General features: G+C 40.4%; 1 protein-coding gene across 2 annotated transcripts in view; it reads left to right on the top strand.

Annotated features, from left to right (window-relative positions):
- The window catches only part of LOC114248048 (uncharacterized), a 42,917-nt gene extending 25,245 nt beyond the window's left edge, over positions 1-17,672 (top strand). Inside the window, exons 5-7 of one of the 2 annotated variants that reach the window (XM_089734074.1) lie at positions 1,155-1,371; positions 6,980-7,042; positions 13,043-17,672. In XM_089734074.1, the coding sequence (XP_089590200.1) occupies positions 1,155-1,371; positions 6,980-7,042; positions 13,043-13,050 (288 nt within the window). In that variant the 3' untranslated portion in view covers positions 13,051-17,672. Of the gene's footprint in view, positions 1-1,154; positions 1,372-6,979 lie in introns of both variants that reach the window. The other variant, XM_089734073.1, reaches the window with a different exon arrangement.
- The last annotated feature ends 6,863 nt before the right edge of the window (positions 17,673-24,535 follow it).

The raw sequence follows: 24,535 nt of genomic DNA, 5'->3' as shown, positions 1-24,535 counted from the left end.
ATTTAAATATTACGTTATTAAATTTACTTTATTCAAATAAAGAAAGGTCTTTGTAATTGAAATTATATGAATTCAAAAATGGTCTTCAACTTCAACTAAAATATGAGTTTATATTATAATATCAACGAATTATTTAATTGATAATAGGACTTTAAGGTATTTGTGGTAGGACCTCTTGTGAGTCCGCGCGGGTAGGTACCACCACCCCGCCTATTTCTGCCGTGAAGCCGTAATGCGTTTCGGCTTGAAGGGTGGGGCAGCCGTTATAACTATCTGAGACCTTACAACTTATATTTCGAGGTGAGTGGAGGTATTTACGTTGGAAATGTCTATGGGCTCTAGTAATCACTTAACACCAGATGGGCTGTGAGTTCGTTCACACATATGGCAATAAAAAAGAAGTGCTTTTGATAATTTTATTTTGTATGTCAGCAATCATAGAGGTCCTGGATTGATCAGGACCCTAAATGTGGGTGAAAATAATGACCTAAAATTTTCAATTCGATTTTTTTGTTATGACTGCCAGCAGTAGTACATGTAAAAAATTGTGTAAAATAATGTTTAATTTGGCTGTGTCTTTTAACAAGCATCACCTTGTCCCTTTCCGAGACGCATTTTTTCAGTATTAATACCTACATAGTACAATCATCAGCAGCAGTACAAAAACATTTTAGCTTAAATAACATGGGTATCTGGAGGAGAAGGTTGAACTCTTGAGCTGGATTCAGATCTACTCTTAGATCATCCTCGAGGTTACTTACTAACTAAGAAAAGTCTATTGTTCTTTAACCAAATGTTTTTGTAGGACCCGGTCACAGCGTCAGTACATATAATAATAATAAATAAATAAATATTTACTAATAATCACGTCACGTTAACTGGTCCCGTGATAAGTTCGTAAAGAACTTGTGTTACAGGTATCAACCAGATAACGGAAATAAATGTAAGATTTTTATTACACACATACATATATTTAATATACATCCATAACCCTGGAAAATATATTTATATTTATCATACAAATATCTTCCCTTGGCGGGATTCGAACCCGCGACCCCCTTGTGTAGTAACCATGTCACTTACCACTATACCAGACGGCCGTTAGATATCTGCACAAACTCTCTAATACAAAATATTTATGTCGTCCATAACAGACTGAACCCTGGATGGTGAACAATACGAAAGTATCGGGAGCCAATGATTTTGGCCTCCGTTCGAGTTGGAGATCGTTGCGGCTTCGAGTGGCTACTGCCAGGGATTACCTGCACCTTCGTTGCGAAGCCACTCAGCCCACCTGGCCTCCGTATGTGAGGTCTACTAATGCGACCCTGATGGTCGCTTCCCCTCATCTCTCTATGTTCACAGCATCAGGTGAGCTTTTACTTTATATACTGTGTGTTTTTTTTTTATATTTATGTAAAATTGGGATCGTACCACATAAAATAAAATTATTCCACTGTTGTAATTTTACTCTTCTGTTTGAAAATCCTCTACAATATAATAACTAAAAATTAATTGACACCTTTTTTTTACGCCTTGCTCATTTAACCTTTTTCGTCTTCTTCCTTTTCTCTGTCATTCACTCTGTAATTCTCTTTCTCCCTTTCTTATCGTTTTCTCTCACTCACATCTTAACGGTCCGTTCCAAACTCTTTTCATATATTTCGTTCTTAGTAATCCTACATTCAATCATTCATGAGAACAACGTGAATAACGTAGGTCACATTAATACTGGGGGTCAAAGTTGTATTTTACGTCTTAATTGTATTTTTTTTTTCATTTCTGGGTAGACAACCTCACGCCTCATGGTTCTATTATATTTATCGGCGCGATGGATGATTCACGCATTTAAAAGAATCACTTTTAGTTACATAAGTCAAATAATCAATCAAGAAAACATCTTTTAACTGTTTAGAATCAATTGTGATGTAATGACACTAATTGTAATGTAAAACAACACGTGATTTATAATCACCACGTGTTATTTCAATACTTAACCTAAAAACTCATACACGTGTTGATTTGCAAAAATCACTATAAATACCGGCCGCTCTGCCGACGATCAGCATCTCTGGAACGTTGTTATGCTTCTCGTGAAATATACGCAGCTCACAAAGTTCTCGCGAAGTTTTGTTTTGGGAGCCCAAACATGAGTCAATCGTCGACAAAGTAATAACTGTGACGAATTTTTAAAAACATTACGGACGTTACTACTTCGTCATATTATATATTTTGGTTACGGTAATTGCATTCATAAGCCTTCTCTCAAGCTGAATGAATCAGTAAAATTACTATACCGTGTCTCCAGACGCGCAATAATTGTAGGACTATCCCAACCGAACAAGCTTACCCCTATTGCCTACTCCAACCACTTCATTGATTTCAAACACTCCACTTGACTCTCTCTAATTATCGATACATAAACTGAAACATCTGTTAGTCGAATACTCTGGGTTTTTCACTTTCTAAGATCGAAATTATTTATTATCAATCAAGTATTATCTTTTGTCGGCCCTACAAAAAACTTAAGTCCTCTCAGCGATCCGATTTGCCAAGTCAAGACCCACAGAATCTCGATCTTCGTTGAAAATACTACATACCTATGCGAGGTTTGACTCCATAAAACTCCCCGCATTGGCCGCAACGGAACGTGTTAAGAATCTACAGTTGCCTACTTAATCCGGGAATGTATCGTCGAGACTCTATTGCACACACGTTTACTGTATTGATTTAAATAAAACATTGAACTATAAAAGACAACATAAAATTCTTAAAAAAATATCGAAAAATACCTTTCAAAACGTATCAAACATATTAGATCTTATGATTGGGCAATGCCGCTTAATTCTATCGTAAAGCATACTTACGTTCCTGTTTTTAAGACTAGGTAATTTTTATATAAAGTAAGTAAAGAGTTATATAAAGTAAGTAAAAAGAATTTTTATATAAAGTAAGTAAAGTAAGTAAAGACTTTGACGTCAAATGGGCTTTGTAACTGCTTGTCGATTGGCTTTGAAAATCTATTCTACATAACCAATAAACATGCCCTAAAATTAGTAACTGTATTTATTTATTTCATGGGTGTTTTTGCAACATCTCTTTATAATATGTTTGTGCAGACTATTGATGATTAATGACCACAGAAAAAGCAAATGAATCCATATGGATTAATCCATGGATTTCATGCCTCAAGGTATATATACCTTGAGGCATGAAATCTCAATAGTACCGCGTTACGGTACATACACATACGATACATGCGGTACATACACAAGCTACGTTCATTATAAAATATATAAATTTTCCTAATTTTTTTTATTTTATTTCAATAAAAACCATCCTGTTTTCTCAAGATTAATCCCTGGCGAATATTATAGATTAAATGTGTCCTAATGTGTCAAAAGTCGGATACTTGAAGTGATTTTTTATCTACTCCTAATTATTGCATTAAAGGGAGACAAAACGAACATTCCATAGAGCTACGGATGGAAAATATTGGCCCGAACTGAAATACTGTTTATTTCAGCAAAATTCGTTCTGTATCTCCGGATTTATCGAGTAAAAACAAAGCAATTGACACGTCGACTACGACCGTGACTACAATTTACTTATTTCTTAACCTCTAGATCGATCGCTTCAGTTAGTAGATAATCCGTGCTACTAATCTATGGAGAATAAAACGTTGCGTCATTGAACATTACTCAAGTTTAAACTCCGCCAAAACTTGAAGACGTTCGTCGGATAAATTCCATCAGAGGAATTCCTAAAACCCCCTCATTCGAGCTCCAACCCGCTTAAGCTTGGCCAGTAATTTGGTAAAGGCTTAACTATACGAGTCTCTGATCTGACAAGCGAATACTCTGTGACAAAGGGGGGAGCGATATAAACAATTTAAATGAAGTCAAGTTTTGATACACGAAGAGGTCTTTTCAAACTTAAGTCCCTATTAATCTGCGCTAACCTAAAATCTATTCGGTTCTGGTTGCTCTGTGGACTACAATTTTAACTTTAGACTTACTTTTCATTAACTTGTTGGTTAACTAATTAATAAACCTTCACTGTGAAGGTGGCTTATTATAAATGAATAATTTATCGCTTCAATGATTGGTAATGAGTATTGGTGTACTCTATAGACACGTGTAAAGCAAAATGAATAGCTTTGAATAGCTTTGAATTTGACTTCGAACTCTGTAACATTACCATAGTTTCCCAAATCTGAGTGGCATTCTCGAACCCTCCCTTAGCGATATTATTACCCCACGTAGGTACTGTATATGCCGATGCTTATTAATTTGAAGTTATTACAAAAGTTTGTTGAGATTGGTCGCACGTGTTTGTGTAGTTACACTGATTGGTAGCACGTGCGACAGTTAATGCTGACGGCTTCCAGGAAATCACATCCCGTTTTAAGCAATCTAAGCCGTGTAATGTAAAATTTTACATTATTCGGCAATGAAAATGGCAGCTCCATAACCACAACGAGTGCTTCATGAAACGGGGCCTCTTTCCCTACCTATCCACTTGTAGCCTCTAGGAGCCAAACTGGCTTAGCCGCAATTAGTGGTGAGCTCACTGGGCTCAAATTGAGAGGGTTTGCTTATATTTACCCTAACAAAAGCAGTGTTTCGATAAATCTACCACCCGTTCAGAATCGCGATAACCAAGATCTGGCGAGAAATTCAGGCGAAGGTTGGCGGGATTTGGATATTCTCAGTAGTAGGTAGAAGCTTGGTTGAGCTTCTGGCATTGCCAATGACCATGACTGATAATTTTTGCCAATTGGATCTTATACACGACAGCTTTTAGAGCAATTAAATTCAATCAATCATTATAATTCCAGATTTAGACTTCATGTCTCAAGATGGATTTTCGTATTCACGTTATTGTCTTTGGCTCTTGTAACTAGTGCTCATTAAAGTCATTAATAAATTAATTATTAATTAAAGAAGTAAATTTTGATGACTAATTTGTAACCGGGGAATACTAAAACATTCGAATAAAAACAACAAACGCAAGATTGTATCATGAAACGCTTCTAGATAATGAATGCATAGAATTTGAAAACCAGAAGAAATTATAGTAACATAGTTATCGAAACACGTATACATATTTATTATAGCACGCATAATTAGCTTACTGAAAACAATAGAAACAAAAGTACTTCCACTGGAAGCTCACCGCGAAAGTTTATCAAACGAGATTAAGCCCGTGCTAATTAATATTCGTTCAAGATAACTACTTTGGTTAAACTGTTGTTTTAACATTCAATCAGTTTCGTAAAAAGAGGCTTGTGCTGAATTATTGGCTTTCCTCTAAACTTAACATTCACTACTGTTTTTAGTGTTTAAGTATGGCAGCTCATAGCCTAGGCCCTGTTCTGTTTATAAATGGTCCGTAGTGGCTTTTTCACAACCAACATAGTTGAGCACTATTTTATGTTTCTTTGTCTCCGGCTTTGCTGACAGCAAAATCTACCTATCTAGAATTTAGAGTCTTACGTTTCCAATCGTCTTCTTAAGTTCGTTTCAGGGTTTAACACCAAGCGCTACCTAGAGTAATGTGAACATTATCATTCCGAGCATTTTCATGTAAGCAACACAGTTGATTCTGGTCACAGCAGCAGCAACTTAAATAGCAGGAACAGCTGTTTAAGCTCTGTCTCAAAGTGTGGAAGAAGCTTCCCGAAAAGTTAGTTATGACACAAACAGACTTCAAGACTTAAGGATCGCAATACTTATTTTTACATCTCAACAATTTCAAAGAGTGATCAGAATTTTGTGTCTTCCTTCGGGTGACGTAGATGCTTGGCGTTACTGGCATATTATTAAAATGTAACAAAATAAAACGGAATCCTAAATAATCTGTTTTTTTTTTCTCTCTTAATTTATTTAACCAAAAAGACAACAGAATTTAATTTGAAAATTTCGCGTAGCTCGTGTTTACACGTGGGAATGTGTTTGTGTAAACGTGTCTTGCCATGTACACGTATGTACAATCAAACAATTTACATTTCAATTTTTGTAAACGTATCTTTTTTAATTAAATGAAAATGACTAATTCTGTTTCGTTGGTCCTCTTTATTATTCATTACGATGATAATGAAAAGGGCATTTCGAATTTTACATAACGTGGTTTGTTTTCAGAGCAGCGCATAATTGTTCGCAGTTGGCTGATTCTTATGATGTATTTTTTTTGTTTTTTTTTACGTTATACGTTAACGATTTCACGATCCACTTGGTGTTAATTGATGAGCCTAAAGATATCACAACATGAATGACACCACTCACCTTGAGACACAAATTCTCTGTCCCAATTTTATAGTTCATAATCCATAGTATAGTCCAACGGCTACGCCACCCACCATAGAAAGAGTAGATACAGCCCGAACGCCGTTCAGAATTTGCAATAATAATAATATATATTGTTGTTATTAATAATTTCATACTGCTTAAAATGTACTTAGCGCGATTTAAGTTACTACCGAATTTTCGCGATATTATTAAAGACAACAATATTTCAAATCTATAATTATTAAATTATTAACTAGTCGACTCTTTGGAAATTGGGCATAAGGATTTACGATATATTTTTCCACAATCGTGCGTTCTGGATTGAAGGGCGGAAAAGCCGTTGTATCATACAATTGAAACTTTGATCTCATGTCTCAAGGTGGACGATGAGACTCTGGTTGTGATGTCCATGGGCTCCAGTAAACATTCATCATTATATTTTAATAATTTATTATCACACTGCAACGTAATTTTTAGATTTATTACTTCTTTCCGTGTTCATATGTATTCGATTGACTCGTGGGTCTAAGCTTGTAAATCTGATTAATATACTGCGTGATATGGACTCGGTTCCCGCTCGGAGTCGGTCCCTTTGTGAAACTTATTCCGTATTCACGATCCGAACTACGTTTTTCTCGTCTCAAATATTAATAATCGCTTCGGAGATATAACAGTTCTTTTGTCGACAGGTACGAAGTCGACCCTCGCAGAGATATTCCTGCTGGCTGCGTCGTGTACTATAAGTATTAAATGTATGTACAGTGCCTTGTGTGTTTAATACGGGTTATGTATAATGGCTTAACGTGCACAGAGTAGGTAGATAAGTCGTTTGGGTTGTTAACGAATGCAGATAATCGAATTGTATTTTTGTTTGTTTGTTAAATCTGTTTTGAATATGGATTTATCGACGGTCATAGCTTCAGCTAATATCTTATGAGAATTGAAGGAAAAATCGAATGCACAGGTAAATTGAAGACAGACGGGTAGGGTAGGTACCACCACCCCGCCTATTTCCGCCGTGAAGCAGTAATGCGTTTCGGTTCGAAGGGTGGGGTAGCCGTTGTAACTATACTGAGACCTTAGAACTTATATCTCGAGGTGGGTGGCGCATTTATGTTGTTGATGTCTATGGGCTCCAGTAACCACTTAACACCAGGTGGGCTGTGAGCTCCTCCATCCATCTAAGCAATAAAAAAAAACACATTGAGTAAGTGATGGGAAGTGCATTATAAAATATAAGTGTGCATGCAATAAAAAAAAATTATATAATTATTATTAATTATATAATTATTATATTATAAAATTAAATATATTATATTTGGTATCTAATTATAAGTTCTCCCTCGAAGCAGTCACGTGTACGGTTTGAAATATGTACCAGACGCTACACAGCGCAATTGGAAACCTCACCTCTCAAGGTTTCTGATGGCATCCGGGTGTCTATGACCTCCGGTTTCCATCTAGCACTAGATAGGTCTTCAGTTTCTTCACACATCTAGACTCTAAAAATATATGTGCAGTTGATTCAGTTAGCATTACATTACGCGATATTTAAAAAAAATTTATCTGAATATTGATTGCTTTGCACGCAATGGAACGTAATTGATTATCCGCTGACGCTCGGTGTCAATGACCTTGAGAAGAGGGGGGGGGAGCTGTCTATAGCCCCGAAGTTTCACTAAATCTCAAATCACTAAAAACACAAGTGCATTATTATAGTAGTTCCTAGTTTAAAAACACCGAATTTATATAAATGTTCATCTTGTTTATTATCTCAAATTCTTTAACAACCCAACTGTTCGTACCCGTAATAAATGTTAAATGATAAATTATTACTTATCATCACAATGATTAGCACAAACTGCGTTTTTGGGTATGAAGTATTAGGATTAAAGTATATTAAGAAACAATTATTCAGTACATACAGGCTGTAAGGGAACCATGAGAATGGAGTGAAGGGACATCTTGGAGACATTTAATGTGGAACGTTTTGAAATCCCATATTCCCATAATTTAAATGTTCTAACTCACATTTTTCAACAGAAAATAAATCATCCACAATTACTAAGCTATGTATAAGCGCTCAGTGATTTATAATAGGAAGTTTTTTTTTTTATTGCTTAGATGGGTGGACGAGCTCACAGCCCACCTGGTGTTAAGTGGTTACTGGAGCCCATAGACATCTACAACGTAAATGCACCACCCACTTTCAGATATATGTTCTAAGGTCTCAAGTATAGTTACAACGGCTGCCCCACCCTTCAAACCGAAACGCATTACTGCTTCACGACAGAAATAGGCAGGGTGGTGGTACCTACCCGCGCGGACTCACAACAGGTCCTACCACCAGTAAAACTTTGTGTTACATTGCGTGTTGTAGCCATATTTCAGAAAAACAAAATTGGATCGCACTATTATTAATGTCAACGCATCAGGGATACCACTAACTGTCATTACTATTGGCAACAATTGGCTTATCGATTCACGATTTACAAAGCACGCTCGACGTCCATATTTGTGCTTTAAATCAAATAAATGCATTGCCCAAAATATATTCGAATGTTAGTAGTTATAGTTTCATGTTGTAATTGAAAATGGCGATGGAATGAAAAGTTATTTTTCCCTTTACCGAAATACCGAGTTAAAAGCGCGCATCAAATGTTATTCCATGATTTTTGAAAGCTCAGATTATGTATTATTTTAAGCTGCCAATTAAAATATCGAGTACAGTGCTATATTGAGTGTACTCCACCGAAATATTGTATGAGTATATTGGGAAATATTTCATACGAGCTTTCTATTTAGGGAAATATAAAAGCAATTGTTTGCGTTCAAAAATTATTTGTTTAATAAATGTTGCTTTATTTTTTATTAATTCTACTTTGAAGTCATCGTGGCTTAAATGATATGACTCCTCGTGTATTCGTATAAAATGATGCGCCTATGTAAATTTTCAGATCCCGCAGACAGATACTAATCATTCTAATGAAATACATCCTTAATACCTAATAAAATAATTATGTATCATTTTTTTTGTTTTGCTTATATGGGTGGACGAGCTCACAGCCCACTTGGTGTTAAGTGGTTAGAAATAGGTGGGGTGGTGCTACCTACCCGTGCGGTAGGTAGCACTTCTCACAAGAGGTCCTACCACCAGTCAAAATGAATGATCGTTGAATTACTTAGAGATAAGTATTTCCTGGTTGCTGCGCATACTCTAATCCTGCACGAGTATGCTTCTTTCACTTTGGTTACTTTTACCATGAAGCGTTCTACCATAACGTGTTCTAGTTTCAAGATAAGTAGAGCCGTTATCCAATTGAGACATGGATTTCACGTCTCAAAGAGAGTTGTGGCATTAATGGCGGTGATGTCCATGGGTTCCGGTGACCACTTAACCCCAAGTATACCATAAGTTTGTTGACTCATCTACGCAGTAAATAAGGTACCCCAGGTATACCATGAGTTCGTTGACCCCTCTACGCAGTAAATAATTAAATCATATCACAGTTACGTGCTGTCTCATCTCTCAAAGTAGGTAGCGGCATTTAAGTTTTCATATATATGTAATTTTAAAGCATAAATAGTACACTGAGAGTCTCGTGACGTGAATACGAAGACACGACCGCGAAAAGCTCATTTATGTGCAGCAATAAAAAGTTCAAACCGTAAAACTGTTTCGGGAAACTGGCACTTAACTGAAGACATAAACGTCACAATGACAAACCTGAACGTATGCTCGTCTCTCAGTACTATTATGCCGGTGAGAGTAGCACCATCTATCGCCGAATATTCGAACGAATATCGAAGGATCTAGTAGCATCTAGAACGCTCGAGAAGTACAACGCCATCTATTATCAGATAGCGGAAACACACAATACTCGACTTGTGTGGAATATTCTCGATAATTCTAGGGATGTCGTATCAACTATAAAAGCGTTGCAGAGTTGGCACGCAGTCAGTGAGTAATCGGAACCTCTCGAAGCGAAACAGTGAGCGGATCTCCTGAAGCGAAGCGGAAAAAGTTTATTAAGAATTTTAAAATGTTCTGTATGTGCTCTAAGTGATAAATACAGTTAAGTTGTACTCCGGTAGAATTTTTATTTATCCCGAACCCCAGCGCTTAACAGTACTGATACGTGTATTTCGACAACTAATTAACTAAAATTCTACTGAGTATCTTAGCGGTTCGCGCTTCGACTTTCCTTTGCGACGGAAACCAATAAACAATGTTAATTCAATACTATTAACGACAACAGTAAAATAATTAATCAGAAGTACGTGTATTTAATTTTCAACTCTATCATTTGCTGCGCAAGCATCAAGATCGTGGCCATCTCCTCGAATTTTGTTTGTAAGGCAGTTCGTATTTAGGAACGTTCAGTTAGTCTACAGAATTACATCATTCGCTCTTTCATTGAATCCCCATCGAAATTTCCTTTGAGGACGTCAGAGTTAAATTTAGATTTCAGACTGCGGACTCTGTAATTAAACTAACAGATTTGATTAATGTACACGAACAATAAGCACGTGTTATTCTTATTACTATTCAAATAAAATTCGAAATTTTCGTCCCTCCAAACATGGAATTTATAATTGTCATTAAAATAACCTCTTTTTTTTTATTGCTTAGATGATTGGACGAGCTCACAGCCCACCTGGTGTTAAGTGGTTACTGGAGCCCATAGACATCTACGACGTAAATGCGCCACCCACCTTGAGATACAAGTTCTAAGATCTCAGTATAGTTACAGCGGCTGCCCCACCCTTCAAACCGAAACGCATTACGGCTTCACTGCAGAAATAGGCAGGGCGGTCGTACCTACGCGCGCGGACTCACAAGAGGTCCTACCACCAGTAAAAAAACCTCTTGGCGTTCATTGCTAATACTGAAATTGTATAAAATAAATAGTACATTTTGGATGGTTTTAGTAGCGTGGTGTTTTATCATACGCTTATTTTCAGAAAAGTAAATAGATACTAAAGATTTTTTTCTCGTTCTGAAATCACGTTCCTGACTAAGTAGGATCAGCAAAACAGAATTCGTAATAATTAAAACTACGCTTGAGGCTTAATCTTGCGTTTTTTATTGTAATTATGTTATTTTCGATGATTTCTTATGTTGTAGACACCGACATCCGTAATTAAACCGTAATTATATTGACGGTTCACAAAGAAAATATCAGGTTTTGTAAAGCTAATGATTTTATAATTATATTTACGTCAACTCACTTTTGCACTACCTAGAAAATGGAAAATCAAGAGAGTCGGACATTACATGTCTTGTCGGATCCCCGGATTCGCTCTCGGTGCTTTTAGGACCCTCAAGCACCTGTCACCGTCCTCACCGAACGCGTCGATTACTAACCCATAGACACAGCTCACTGAGTTTCTCGCCGGATCTTCTCAGTGGGTCGCGATTCCGATCCGGTGGTAGTTTCTGCGAAGCACCGCTTTTGCTAAGGCTAGTGTTAGCAAATTCTCTCAGGTTGAGCCCGTGAGCTCACCTACCCGTCTGAGCGTAGCTGGAATATCCTCTTAGGCTACCAGCGAATAGGTAGGAGGAAAAAACGACGGTTACGTCAGCAGGTATAATGCTCCTGTATGAAGAGAGCTGGTAGTAATAATGGCTTCGATAGCTCGTGGTAGAACATCATGTGAGCCGATATACATAGTTATCGCTATCCTATTTCTACCACAGAGTAATGATGCATTAATCCGCTTGGTGGGACACATTTCGCAATACAAGATTCACAAATTGAGACTTTGAAGTCATGAGATAAGGTAGTATTCATGTTGTGAAGTATAGACGCTCCAATGACCGTCCACTGAGTTTCTCACCGGATCTTCTCAGTGGGTCGCGTTTCCGATCCGGTGGTAGATTCTGCGAAGCACGGCTCTTGCTTGAGTTCGTGTTAGCAACGTCGTCAGGTTTGAGCCCCGTGAGCTCACCTACTAGTTAAGGTTACGCTGATATTATAGCGTCTCAAGGCTCTCAGCTTAGGTAGGAAAAAAAAAAGAAACAAGCCAATGACCAATAGGCATCGGGGGAATTATTATTATAGATCTACTAAATAAATAACCAAAAAAAAATGCCTATTCATTTCTTAAATCAAACGATCGATTTTCTCCTCTTAGTAAGCTCTAATTTCGTGAAGCCGCCACGTAATAGAAGGTAGATAGCGTACACGCGTCACATAAGATCATTGACCCGCACGTTAATTGATCCGTGATACATTACATTACGTACTGCTAAAAAAATACTAACGTAAAAATAATGTCTGAATCAGAAGCACTGCTATCTTTTTTATTTTTTTATTGCTTAGATGGGTGGACGAGCTCACAGCCTACCTGATGTTACGTGGTTACTGGAGCCCATAGACATCTACGACGTAAATGCGCCACCCACCTTGAGATATAAGTTCTAAGATCTCCGTATAGTTACAACGGCTGCCCTACCCTTCAGACCGAAACGCATTACTGCTTCACGGCAGAAATAGGCAGGGCGGTGGAACCTGCGCGGACTCACAAGAGGTCCTATCAGTAATTACCCAAATTATAATTTTGCAGATTTGGTTTTTATTACACGATGCTATTCCTTTACCGCGGAAGTCAAGTCAGTCATTTGTTTTTTTTGTTTTCGTATTAATTTTTTTGTATTAACAAATGGTTCCCTTACAGCCTCTAAAATCATATTACAAGTCAAGTTTAATCAAAGTGACTTCTAACAACGATGAAGATAATGTTTTTAGGTGTATGAGAGCAACGCTGTGTGCATTTCTGTCGCAAGAAGACTGAAGATAGCTCCCTGTCTCTCTCTTTCAGCTGTTGAAGAAGTATCACTTCTAACATCAGCACGATGTCTTAGTTTTATCGGCACTATATTTGAAAAAAAAAAAAAAACATTTCATATGTTATAATGTATTCTAAAATAGTAAGCACAGAATTTTCGATGTTAAGCATCACAAGATATAAAAAATAATATTGTATTACTGTAATTATGATCGGATAAACGATGGAAGCTAATTAAAAATAATGTAAAATATGATAAAATGAAATAAAAATTGTTGTCTGAATAAATGTTGATTGTTTGTTAGTTATATGCAACGAATTACGGCGATTTTCATTGTTTATTGTATGATTTAAATTGTGTGTGTGTTTTTTATTTGTTAGTTATTTTGAAGTATTATCATTATATAAGGATGTTATTGTTTCGTTAATGAAATAGAAACTGTTATTTGTTCATTTATAAAGTTATTTTAAGACCATAAGTTAAGTTGTGACCGCTAACTATTATTAATATTATCATCACACTATCACGACGGATAAGTTTGCAAGTTAACGATTACATTCGGATTAAGAAGCAGTGTGGAAGTCTGTTAAAATGATATTTGGTTTAAATTTATGTTTTTATTGATCACGATATTGTATAGATTACATTCCGTACATACAGTGACAACTATTCGTTGTTGAAAAACCGAAAAACATCTTCGTTTTATTGTGTTTGAAATTATGTATCGTAATTATTCTAATGTTGAATATATTAAAATGTAACTCACTACTTAGCGTTATATGTAATTTCGTGTGAATTCATAGTTCTGGCACGGCATTGTCAAGTACCAAACAATCGTTTCAACAATCTATACAACTGCGACTTATTGCTGGTCGCGTTGTTAGCCCATCAGGGCAGTTACCACTATCCCGCGTATTTCTGCCGCGAAACTGTCGTGCAGTCCTGTTTGAAAGGCGGAATAGCCATAGTATAATCTCAATATAAATTTGAAACTCCAACCTCATATATGAAGGTAGGCGATGACCCTCATGCATTGTCTTAAGTTTTTTTTTAATGCTTGTTTTTAAAAAACACTATTGTCAGTCTTTAAATTTAAAAGCCAAATAAGATATCTTTGTGAGCATCAAGAAAATAGGAGAAGTCATTGATCTTTTGGGAATAAATATTTTGTTTCATATGTATTCAGCTTTTTATTTGCGCTATAAAGTTATGAAGTTTGTATTTAAATTACAATTTCAGAAATACCAGGGAAAAAAATGTAATTCACACGAAATTAAAATTTTCTATTTACACCATTTTTCGTCGTGCCAAATTCTTATAAAATATATTAATAATTAATATCCACATTGTAAATTGTATATAAGGAATGTCTAGTTAGGAAATGTAAGGCATTGAAATAATCGTGAGTGAGGATTGTATCATTTTGTGATTTAGGAGATACATTTTAGCATAACGTATTAAAAATATAATTAATTTTTAAATTATTTTGATGATTTACTCTTTAGGTGGTTATTTATCGTTTATACACGCATCCACCATTGGCTATATTGATATCACATTATTTTACGGTTAGGTATAAAAAAATATATTTTTTAATAGATACCTGAATAGTTCTTATTTATTAAAAAGGCCATGCAGGCTTACAAAACAAATTTCAGAAAAATATTCAAAATGGCCGTGCGAACTAACTACAACACAATTCAGTAGTATTTCTTAGAATAAATAGTACAGTGGTTGATTAAATAATGATGATTGATGAACCTTAAGATTCATTCAATCATTCAATTCATTCAATCTACGTATTACATTTCATACTTTATTCTATCATTGACATTTAAAAAAACCCTGAATATATATTTTTTTAATTCTTAATACGAAAGCTCCTTAAGAGCTACTAAACAAACAAACATAATCGAAGAACGTTAAAAAAACAGAGAAGATCCTTTAGTTAATTGTTTTTTTTGTCTTTGTCTGCAGATTCAAATTCATCATAACTGTGCCTCGTAATTGTATTGTAATGTGCAGTAACCTATTTTGCCTTCATTCTCGGTCATGGCATCACAATAATTTTATTTAAGACTAGCGACCCGCCCTCGCTTCGCTTCGGAAACATTAAATTTTATTATTGATAGGCGAAGCCCGCCATGTTGCGCGCGGTACCACAATAACTGCGGGTGACGCCGCGGGGCGAAGCTAATCTAAAAAAGTAGTCTAAGTTACTCCTTATATCATCAGCTACCTATTAGTGAAAGTCTTACCTAAATCGGTCCAGCCGTTCCAGAGATTAGCCGGAACAAACAGACAGACAGACCGAAAAAAATTGTAAAAAATGTTATTTTGGTGTATGTACCGTATATAATAATATATTCAAATGCATGTAGTAAAAAGCGGTTATTTCAATACTGCAAACAGACACTCTAATTTTATTTATATGTATAGATTAAGAAAATGTCAATACTTATATATTTTTTCTATTGTATAATATTATCATACAAATTAAAAGCGTGATTGTACCAAACAAGCTTCTTCTCAAACTCATACACGAATTCTTTGGCAGTCTCATCACTAATACGCACAAAAGACGGAATAAAAATAACAGTAAAATTGTTATTTTTCCGAATCTCAAACATTTGTATAATTTGCGAATTTATGACCGTAACAAACAAATATTTGTGACACGCTGAGAGCATTTCACGGGAACCTGTCACGTATTCTAACGAAACATAAAGCGTAAATTCCTTTGGCCCGATCCGAGAAACACAATATTGCATGTTATCGACACGAGAATTCCTAAAGTTCGTGCAAACGTTCACGTAAAATACGTGCGTTTATGTAAATTTTAATATATTCGTGAAATCTTTTTATACAACACGAAATTCGTTTTAATACGTGACCTACTATACCTAGTACACAACTAGTGCCATAATGTATTAAACTTATGTCCTGCAGATTGCATTATGTTGCTTTTTTTTACCTTACACTTTAAAATGTAAGATAAGCGCGGATTTCGGAAGAATTGGCAACCTGTATCGACATCTGGGTGTTAATTTGGAATCCTATATCATACCGCAATAATAGTTACTCCAATACGCTAATTTAATCACCTAGATGATATCCTAGTGACTTGAACTAGAATCAGAGATTTTAGAATTCCGGTCACCGATATGTTCATGCTTAAGAATCTTTGGTATGGTCTACGTTAAGTGTTTCATATGCAAATATTTTCGCAATGTAACATCGCAGATAATCCTAGATTGGGGGCAATAAGTATGGAACCTATTTTTTTATTTTTTTTTTTCTTGAATAACTGGCCATTTTATCATTGTGAACGATCGTGGCAGACCAAATTCACGCTAGTACTGTTCACTATTCACAGTTGGCGCTAATCACTAAAACGATTATTAGGTCTCTTATATTAAAAGTTATCAGATTGTGTATCTTATGTTTGTGTGAATAGATATTATTTTCGTTCGAGCGCCGAGGCTTCAGACACTAACACTCTGTTAATTTAAGGAGTTAAGGTCAGCTCCTTTGACATTTAATACTTCTTGATTCATATATTGCTTAATCAAAACCCTTTTGAATAAAGAAGTAGTAAATAAAGTTTTAGTCGGTAAGCTAAAAGTTTTGAATCAGCCATGTAAATGTCATCTAACTGATAACAAGCCATAAGCCTATATATAAGCTACTCAAAACTAATTAGCAATACAAAATGACATCAAAATAGTAAGATTGCTTTAAACTTTCAAGACCATCAACATTACAGAAAGTATTACTCAACGATGTTCGATTTTAAAACATAGAATTCCAGTGGTAACACCAAAAATTAGACTGGAAAGAGACGACAGATTTGTCTGCCTTTAAAACACTACTCCCAGTCTTCAGTGTGCTTAGTGTAAGCTTTTTAACGTTACCGATAGCGTAAAAGTTAACTCAAATTTGGATGCAGTTGGAACAGCGCCCCTAGCGGCAAACGTAGGTAAACGTTCCAACTCCATACAAATTTGAGTTAACTTTTACGCTATCGAGAACGTTAAAAAACTCGCCCTAAACACACTTGTAGATGCTGGCAATAGTTTCTCAATATTGGTGACCCGATGTGAAAATCGAGGAAGATATTAACTCACTTAACATGTCATACTAAAGGAAGAAAATGTATCTCTTAAATCAAAACATATTTTATACCTATATATATATATTATTGTATAAAAATTTGTATGTGCGTGCTGTCGTGTTTTTAATTTGACTAGTAATCGTCCACGTTGTATAGATACAGTCAATTTCGAGCACTATCAAAATGTTCTGTGATACGTCATGTTTGTTAGTTTAAAAAAATATATGCATTTAATTAACAAATCGTATATCAAACCCGAATGATTTAAAAATCGATTTTTCTTTTACATAATTTCTCTTCTCTCTATAAATATAAAATCCGTAACCTTCTTTATTAAATATATATTAATATTTATTATTTTTAATGGTGTCAAATGTCGGGTTTGATTGTGATATATTTGATATTGTGATTGTCATTGAATGTCAAAAAACTTACTGGCGGTAGCTGGCGATAAATAAATGTGTTTAAACTGGTATCTCTCTTTTTTTCTTTTCCTCGTGAGGCGAAATGTGTCTGCAGTCTAGACCAAGTATCGTGGTATCTAAGGTAAATATATATTTTTGCGATGAGTTAAATATCCTCCTTTTTGTTTGGTTATTTGGCTTGCGCGTCTAAGCGATTCGATTTGGAGATTATTGAGAGTGTACATATGAAACATAAAAGGTTTGCGTTCTCTGAACTATTATAAGACGAACCTAAGTACAGAAGTTATTAACAAAAATAGGGCTGGCACTCCTGACCTTGTAACTGCAAAAAATACACAATTTATTTTTATTGCCTAAATGGGTGGATGAGCTCAGAGCCTACCTGGTGTTAAGTGGTTAAAGGTGCCCATAGGCATTAACAATGTAAATTTCAACACACACCTTGGGAAATGAGTTCGAAGTATTACTTCTATTGTAAAACGGTTGTCCTGTATTAAAAAAAAAAAGCATTAGTGCTTCGCGCTAGAAATACTGTTTTTTTTTTATTGCTTAGATGTGTGGACGAGTTCACAGCCCACCTGGTGTTAAGTGGTTACTAAAGCCCATAGACATCTACAACGTAAATGCGCCACCCACCTTGAGATACAAGTTTTAAGGTCTCAAGTATAGTCACAACGGCTACCCCACCCTTCAAACCGAAACGCTATACCTACTGTCAGTATTTTACTTCCAAACTAGGGATCGACGTAAGAGATCAGATAGAACATCCTGTAGGGACTAAATATGTTCTCATATTATTTATCAATATGTATGTGTAAGCGATAATTATATTGCAACGATGCTACGCCAGTCTCAGGGGTGTCGGGCTGAAGATAGCACGTTGGATGGTAATCCGAATTTACTTCTTTATTCTTTATTTGTACACACAGTTAATATAATACAGTAATTGCGATAAGATATAAAAAATGGCGAGCTTAACTCAACAATTGAGTTATCTACCATCTAACCGTTCTTAAAGAAGGAAAGCTTTACATTACTTTAGTCAATTAACCTTGAAGGATACGAAGACTCAATAGTCCCATAGACACTGCCCACTTTTACTGGTGGTAGGACCTCTTGTGAGTCCGCGCGGGTAGGTACCACCGCCCTGTCTATTTCTGCCATGAAGCAGTGATGGGTTTCGGTTTGAAGGGTGGGGCAGCCGTTGTAACTATACTGAGATCTTAGAACTTATATCTCAAGGTGGGTGGCGCATTTACATTGTAGATGTCCATGAGCTCCAGTAACCACTTAACACCGGGTGGGCCGTGAGCTCGTCCACCCATCTAAGCATTAAAAAAAGCCACTGAGTTTCTCTAAGTGAATCGCCGAATCTTTTCAGTGGGTTGCGATTCCGACCCGGTAGTAGGTTCTGCGAAGCACTGCTCCTGCTAGGGCTAATGTTAGCAAATTCTTTCAAGTTAAGCCAGTGAGCTCACCTAGCCATCCGCGAGAAGCTGTAATAACTCCTTAGGCTACCAGAGAATAAATAAGGGAAAGAAGTAGAACTCTTCTGGCCATTCTCGCTCACGACTCGGTCGTGCGCGGACGTGCTTTCCGATCCGTGGCCCGCTTGCGAGCTGCGTCTCTGAACTCACAGCTGTGCTCGACAGTGTAGTGACCGTGAATACATCGTGCGTACAATTCAGTAGTGCGGACGTGCCGATCCGTTGGTCGCTTGCGATCTGCGTATCGAGGTCCATTTTTGTGCGCTAAAGTTTTGTAACCGCGAACCCACCCTTACCAACTGCCTTTTTCAAGGCAAAACCAATCGCTACGTTCAGCTTCCTGTGGCACTCACAGGCTAGCGATTTCCTAACCCTTCCCAAAAACAACAGTCTTTTTCAAGACTAGACCCCCGCTCGCGATTCTGCCTGCTGTAGCACTATACAGCCCGAGCGGGTTCCTTTCCTTTTCCCCGCCGATTGCCGTTTTCACGGCATAGGCATTCCCCCCCCCTGCTCCTTGCTGTCCTGCAGCACAGGGGGGTTACAAATCCTATCCGGGGCCTCGCCTTTCGGCGAGTTCAACAAAAGTCCCGGGGCCGCCCCCCCCGGGCAAGAAGACCGAAGAATGGAGAAAGAAGACGCTAGTGATATTGTCGGGTTCCTCCGGGATAGGTACCCGTCAATTAGGGCCGAGTACCTAGAGTTTAGGGCCGCCCGTGGCAATCCCTCCCCCCCGCGTCCGTCGCCGCGTATCTCAAACGTGCCTCGGAGGCACGCCGCGCGCCCCCCGCCGCCGCGTCAAGTTCGAGCGCACGTTCCCACGATGCGGCTCACGTAGCGCCTAACGCTACCCCCACCCCCGCGCCCGCGTCGTTTACGTCATCGCGCGCTTCATCCGTCGCGACCTCGATCGTTTCGAGTTCAGGCTCCGATACCGAATCGGAGATGGATTTCGAATCCGCGTCAAGCCCTCAGCCTGGAACTTCGGATGGGTTCCAAACCGTAACGCGCGGAAAAAAGCGTACTCGCGCCGTGGAGTCCCGGAGCTCCACGACGAAGCAAACTAAATCCGCGACCGCCTCCCGCCCGCAGGTAGTCGTGACACCGGAGTCGGACTCCGCTCGCCGCGTAACCCCGCCGCCGCGTCCCAAGCCCGCGCCCGCTCCCAAAGTAGCTGCCCCGCCCCCGCTGATACTTCAAGAGAAGACAGCGTGGAATCGCGTGTCCCAGGCCCTTCAGGCAAATAAAATTAACTACACCCATGCGCGTAACGTCGCGCATGGGATTCAGATTAAGGTCGCAACGCCGGGCGACCATAGGGCCCTCTCAGCATACCTCCGAAAGGAGAACATAGGTTTCCACACCTATGCTCTTCAGGAGGACCGCGAGCTCCGCGTAGTAGTACGCGGAGTCCCCAAGGAGTTGGACATAGACTATGTTAAGGAGGATCTGACCGCTCAGGCCCTCCCGATAGTTAGTGTGCACCGGATGCACAGCGGGCGGTGCAAACAGCCCTATAATATGATACTCGTGGCGTTAGAACCCACCCCGGAGGCCAAAAAGAAGATCGCATGTCTCACGACAATTTGCGGCCTATCCGGGATCTCGATCGAAGCCCCCCATAAGCGTGGCACTCCCGGGCAGTGCTACCGATGTCAGCTTTACGGCCACTCGGCTCGTAATTGCCACGCGCGCCCCCGCTGCGTAAAGTGCCTCGGCGACCACGCCACACTAGATTGCTCGCGTGTTAGGGAAACCGCGACCGAACCTCCAAGCTGTGTCCTATGCCTTAAGCAAGGGCACCCCGCGAACTACCGTGGATGTCCTAGGGCTCCGCGCAAGCGTTCAACCCTCCCAGCTCCGCGAACCGTCGGCCCAAAGACTTCGGCACCCTCAGTGCCGAAACCTGCCTTCGTGCCGGCTGCAGTTCCCACGGTTTCAGCGTGGAAAAAGCCGCTGCCGTATACGAAGGCGGGAACGCAAACCGCACCCCCGCCCCCGCTCGCGACACGCCCCGCGCCCCAGCCCCTGCTCGCACCTCGCCCCGCGCCCGCGTTCCGCCCCCCGCAACCCTCTGCCGTCAACGACTTCGCGCTCGTGCGCGACTTCGTCACCGCTGTTAACTTCGACCGTCTGCGATCGTTCGCAGACGCGATACGTAGGTCGGTAACCCCCGAACAGAGACTCGCGGCCGCGTTCGATCACATGGACGTATACGAGTCCGTGTCCCGCACTTTATAAAAATCTTTACCGGTAACCAATGGCGCAAAAAGGTAGAGAAAAACCGTATTCCCTTACGTTAGCATTCTACAATGCTAACGGACTCGCGCGGCAACGCGATCAAATTTTCGAATTCCTCCGCGATAATCTTGTAGATATTCTACTAGTGCAGGAAACCTGTCTGAAGCCCTCGCGTCGCGACCCGAAAGTCGCGAATTACGTCATGGTTAGGAATGACAGACTCACCGCCTCCAAAGGCGGGACTGCCATTTACTATAGGCGGGCCCTGCACGTTGTCCCTCTCGATACTCCCTCGCTCTCACATATCGAGGCGTCAGTGTGCCGTATCTCGCTGACGGGACACCAGCCGATCGTCATCGCATCCGTTTATCTCCCCCCGGACAAGCCCCTTCTGAGCAGTGACATCGAGTCACTGTTCGGCATGGGAGACTCCGTCATCCTGGCAGGCGATTTAAATTGCCACCACACTAGGTGGAACTGCCATCGTACTAACGTTAACGGTAGGCGTCTCGACGCGTTTATAGACAACCTCACCTTTGAAATAGTCGGTCCCCCAACTCCAACATGTTATCCGTATAACATCGCGCTCCGTCCGAGCACTATAGACCTGGCATTGCTTAGGAACGTAACTCTGCGCTTGCGTTCCATCGAAGCAATGTCAGAGCTCGACTCAGACCACCGACCTGTCGTTATGCAGCTCGGTCGCCCCCACAACCCAGTCACTGTTACGAGGACCATGGTGGATTGGAATAAGCTGGGCACGTGCCTAGCCGACACCGCTCCGCCAATCCTCCCTTACGGCCCGGATTCGAATCTATCCCCCGAGGACACCGTCGAATCCATAAACATCATTACCGATCACATATCTTCCGCGATTATTAGATCTTCTAAAGAAGTCGATGTGGAGGACAGCTTCCACCGCATCAGACTGTCCCCCGATCTTAGGAATCTCTTAAGAGTTAGGAACGCGGCAATCCGGGCCTACGATCGTCTTCCCACGCATTCAAACCGGATTCGGATGCGTCGTCTACAACGCGAAGTCCACTCCCGCTTAAGCGACGCGCGTAACGATAATTGGCATAGTTATTTAGAACAACTCGCGCCCTCCCACCAAGCATACTGGCGACTAGCTAGGACTCTCAAATCCGAAACTACCGCTACTATGCCTCCCCTCGTACGCCCTTCAGGCCAACCACCGGCATTCGATGACGATGACAAGGCTGAGCTGCTGGCCGATGCACTGCAAGAGCAGTGCACCACCAGCACTCAACACGCGGACCCCGAACACACCGAGTTAGTCGACAGGGAGGTCGAGCGTAGAGCTTCCCTGCCGCCCTCGGACGCGTTACCCCCCATTACCACTGACGAAGTTAGAGACGCGATCCACAACCTACAACCTAGGAAGGCACCCGGCTCCGACGGCATCCACAACCGCGCGCTAAAATTTTTGCCAGTCCAACTGATAGCAATGTTGGCTACAATTTTAAATGCCGCTATGACGCACTGCATCTTTCCCGCGGTGTGGAAAGAAGCGGACGTTATCGGTATACATAAGCCGGGCAAACCGACAAACGAAACTTCTAGTTACCGTCCGATTAGTCTCCTCTCGACGATAGGAAAAATTTACGAACGGCTCCTTAGGAAACGCCTCTGGGATTTTGTTACCGCGAACAAAATTCTCATTGACGAACAGTTCGGATTCCGCTCAAAACACTCGTGCGTACAACAAGTGCACCGCCTCACGGAGCACATTCTGATAGGACTAAATAGGCGTAAACAAATCCCGACCGGCGCCCTCTTCTTCGACATCGCGAAGGCGTTCGACAAAGTCTGGCACAACGGTTTAATTTATAAACTGTACAACATGGGAGTGCCAGACAGACTCGTGCTCATCATACGAGACTTCTTGTCGAACCGTTCGTTTCGATATCGAGTAGAGGGAACTCGTTCTCGTCCCCGTCAACTGACCGCCGGAGTCCCGCAAGGCTCCGCGCTCTCCCCGTTATTATTTAGTTTGTATATCAATGATATACCCCGGTCTCCGGAGACCCATCTAGCGCTCTTCGCCGATGACACGGCTATCTACTACTCGTGTAGGAAGATGTCGCTGCTTCATCGGCGACTCCAGATCGCAGTAGCCACCCTGGGACAGTGGTTCCGGAAGTGGCGAATAGACATCAACCCCACGAAAAGCGCAGCGGTGCTCTTCAAAAGGGGTCGCCCTCCGAACATCACTTCGAGCATCCCACTCCGTAGTAGGCGCGCAAACACCTCCGCCGTTAGTCCCATCACTCTCTTTGGCCAGCCCATTCCGTGGGTCTCGAAGGTCAAATATCTAGGCGTCACCCTCGACAGAGGGATGACATTCCGTCCCCATATAAAAACGGTACGCGACCGCGCCGCGTTTATTCTAGGACGACTCTATCCAATGCTTTGTAGTCGAAGCAAACTGTCCCTCCGTAATAAGGTAACTCTCTACAAAACTTGTATACGCCCCGTCATGACGTATGCAAGCGTAGTGTTCGCTCACGCAGCCCGCACCAACTTGAAATCCCTTCAGGTTATTCAATCACGATTCTGCAGGATAGCCGTCGGAGCGCCTTGGTTCCTTAGGAATGTGGATCTCCACGACGACCTGGAGCTCGACTCCCTTAGTAAGTATCTACAGTCGGCATCGCTGCGCCATTTTGAGAAGGCGGCACGACATGAGAACCCTCTCATCGTAGCCGCTGGAAATTACATACCCGACCCAGTAGACCGAATGGTAAACCGTCGACGTCGCCCAAAGCACGTCATTACGGATCCTCCTGATCCATTAACGGTGCTTTTAGGCACCACAAGCACCGGTCACCGTCCTCGTCGAACCCGTCGCTTGCGACGAAGGGTTCGACGAGTGAACTAACCCATAGACACAGCCCACTGAGTTTCTCGCCGGATCTTCTCAGTGGGTCGCGTTTCCGATCCGGTGGTAGATTCTGCGAAGCACTGCTCTTGCTAGGGTCAGTGTTAGCAACTCTCCGGTTGAGCCCCGCGAGCTCACCTACTAACGTTAGGGCGAAGCTGAAATAGCCTCTCAAGGCTATCAGCATAGGTAGGAAAAAAAAAAAAAAAAAAAAACTCTTCTGGGCATCATCTGCCTATGGAAATATACTGCTGGGTATGATTCTCCTCAAAGGCTCGCCACA

Source organism: Bombyx mandarina, chromosome 17 (genome assembly GCF_030267445.1).
Source record: "Bombyx mandarina strain Sakado chromosome 17, ASM3026744v2".
Taxonomy (NCBI): Eukaryota; Metazoa; Arthropoda; class Insecta; order Lepidoptera; family Bombycidae; genus Bombyx; species Bombyx mandarina.
This window is presented reverse-complemented; position numbering and strand designations above follow the sequence as displayed.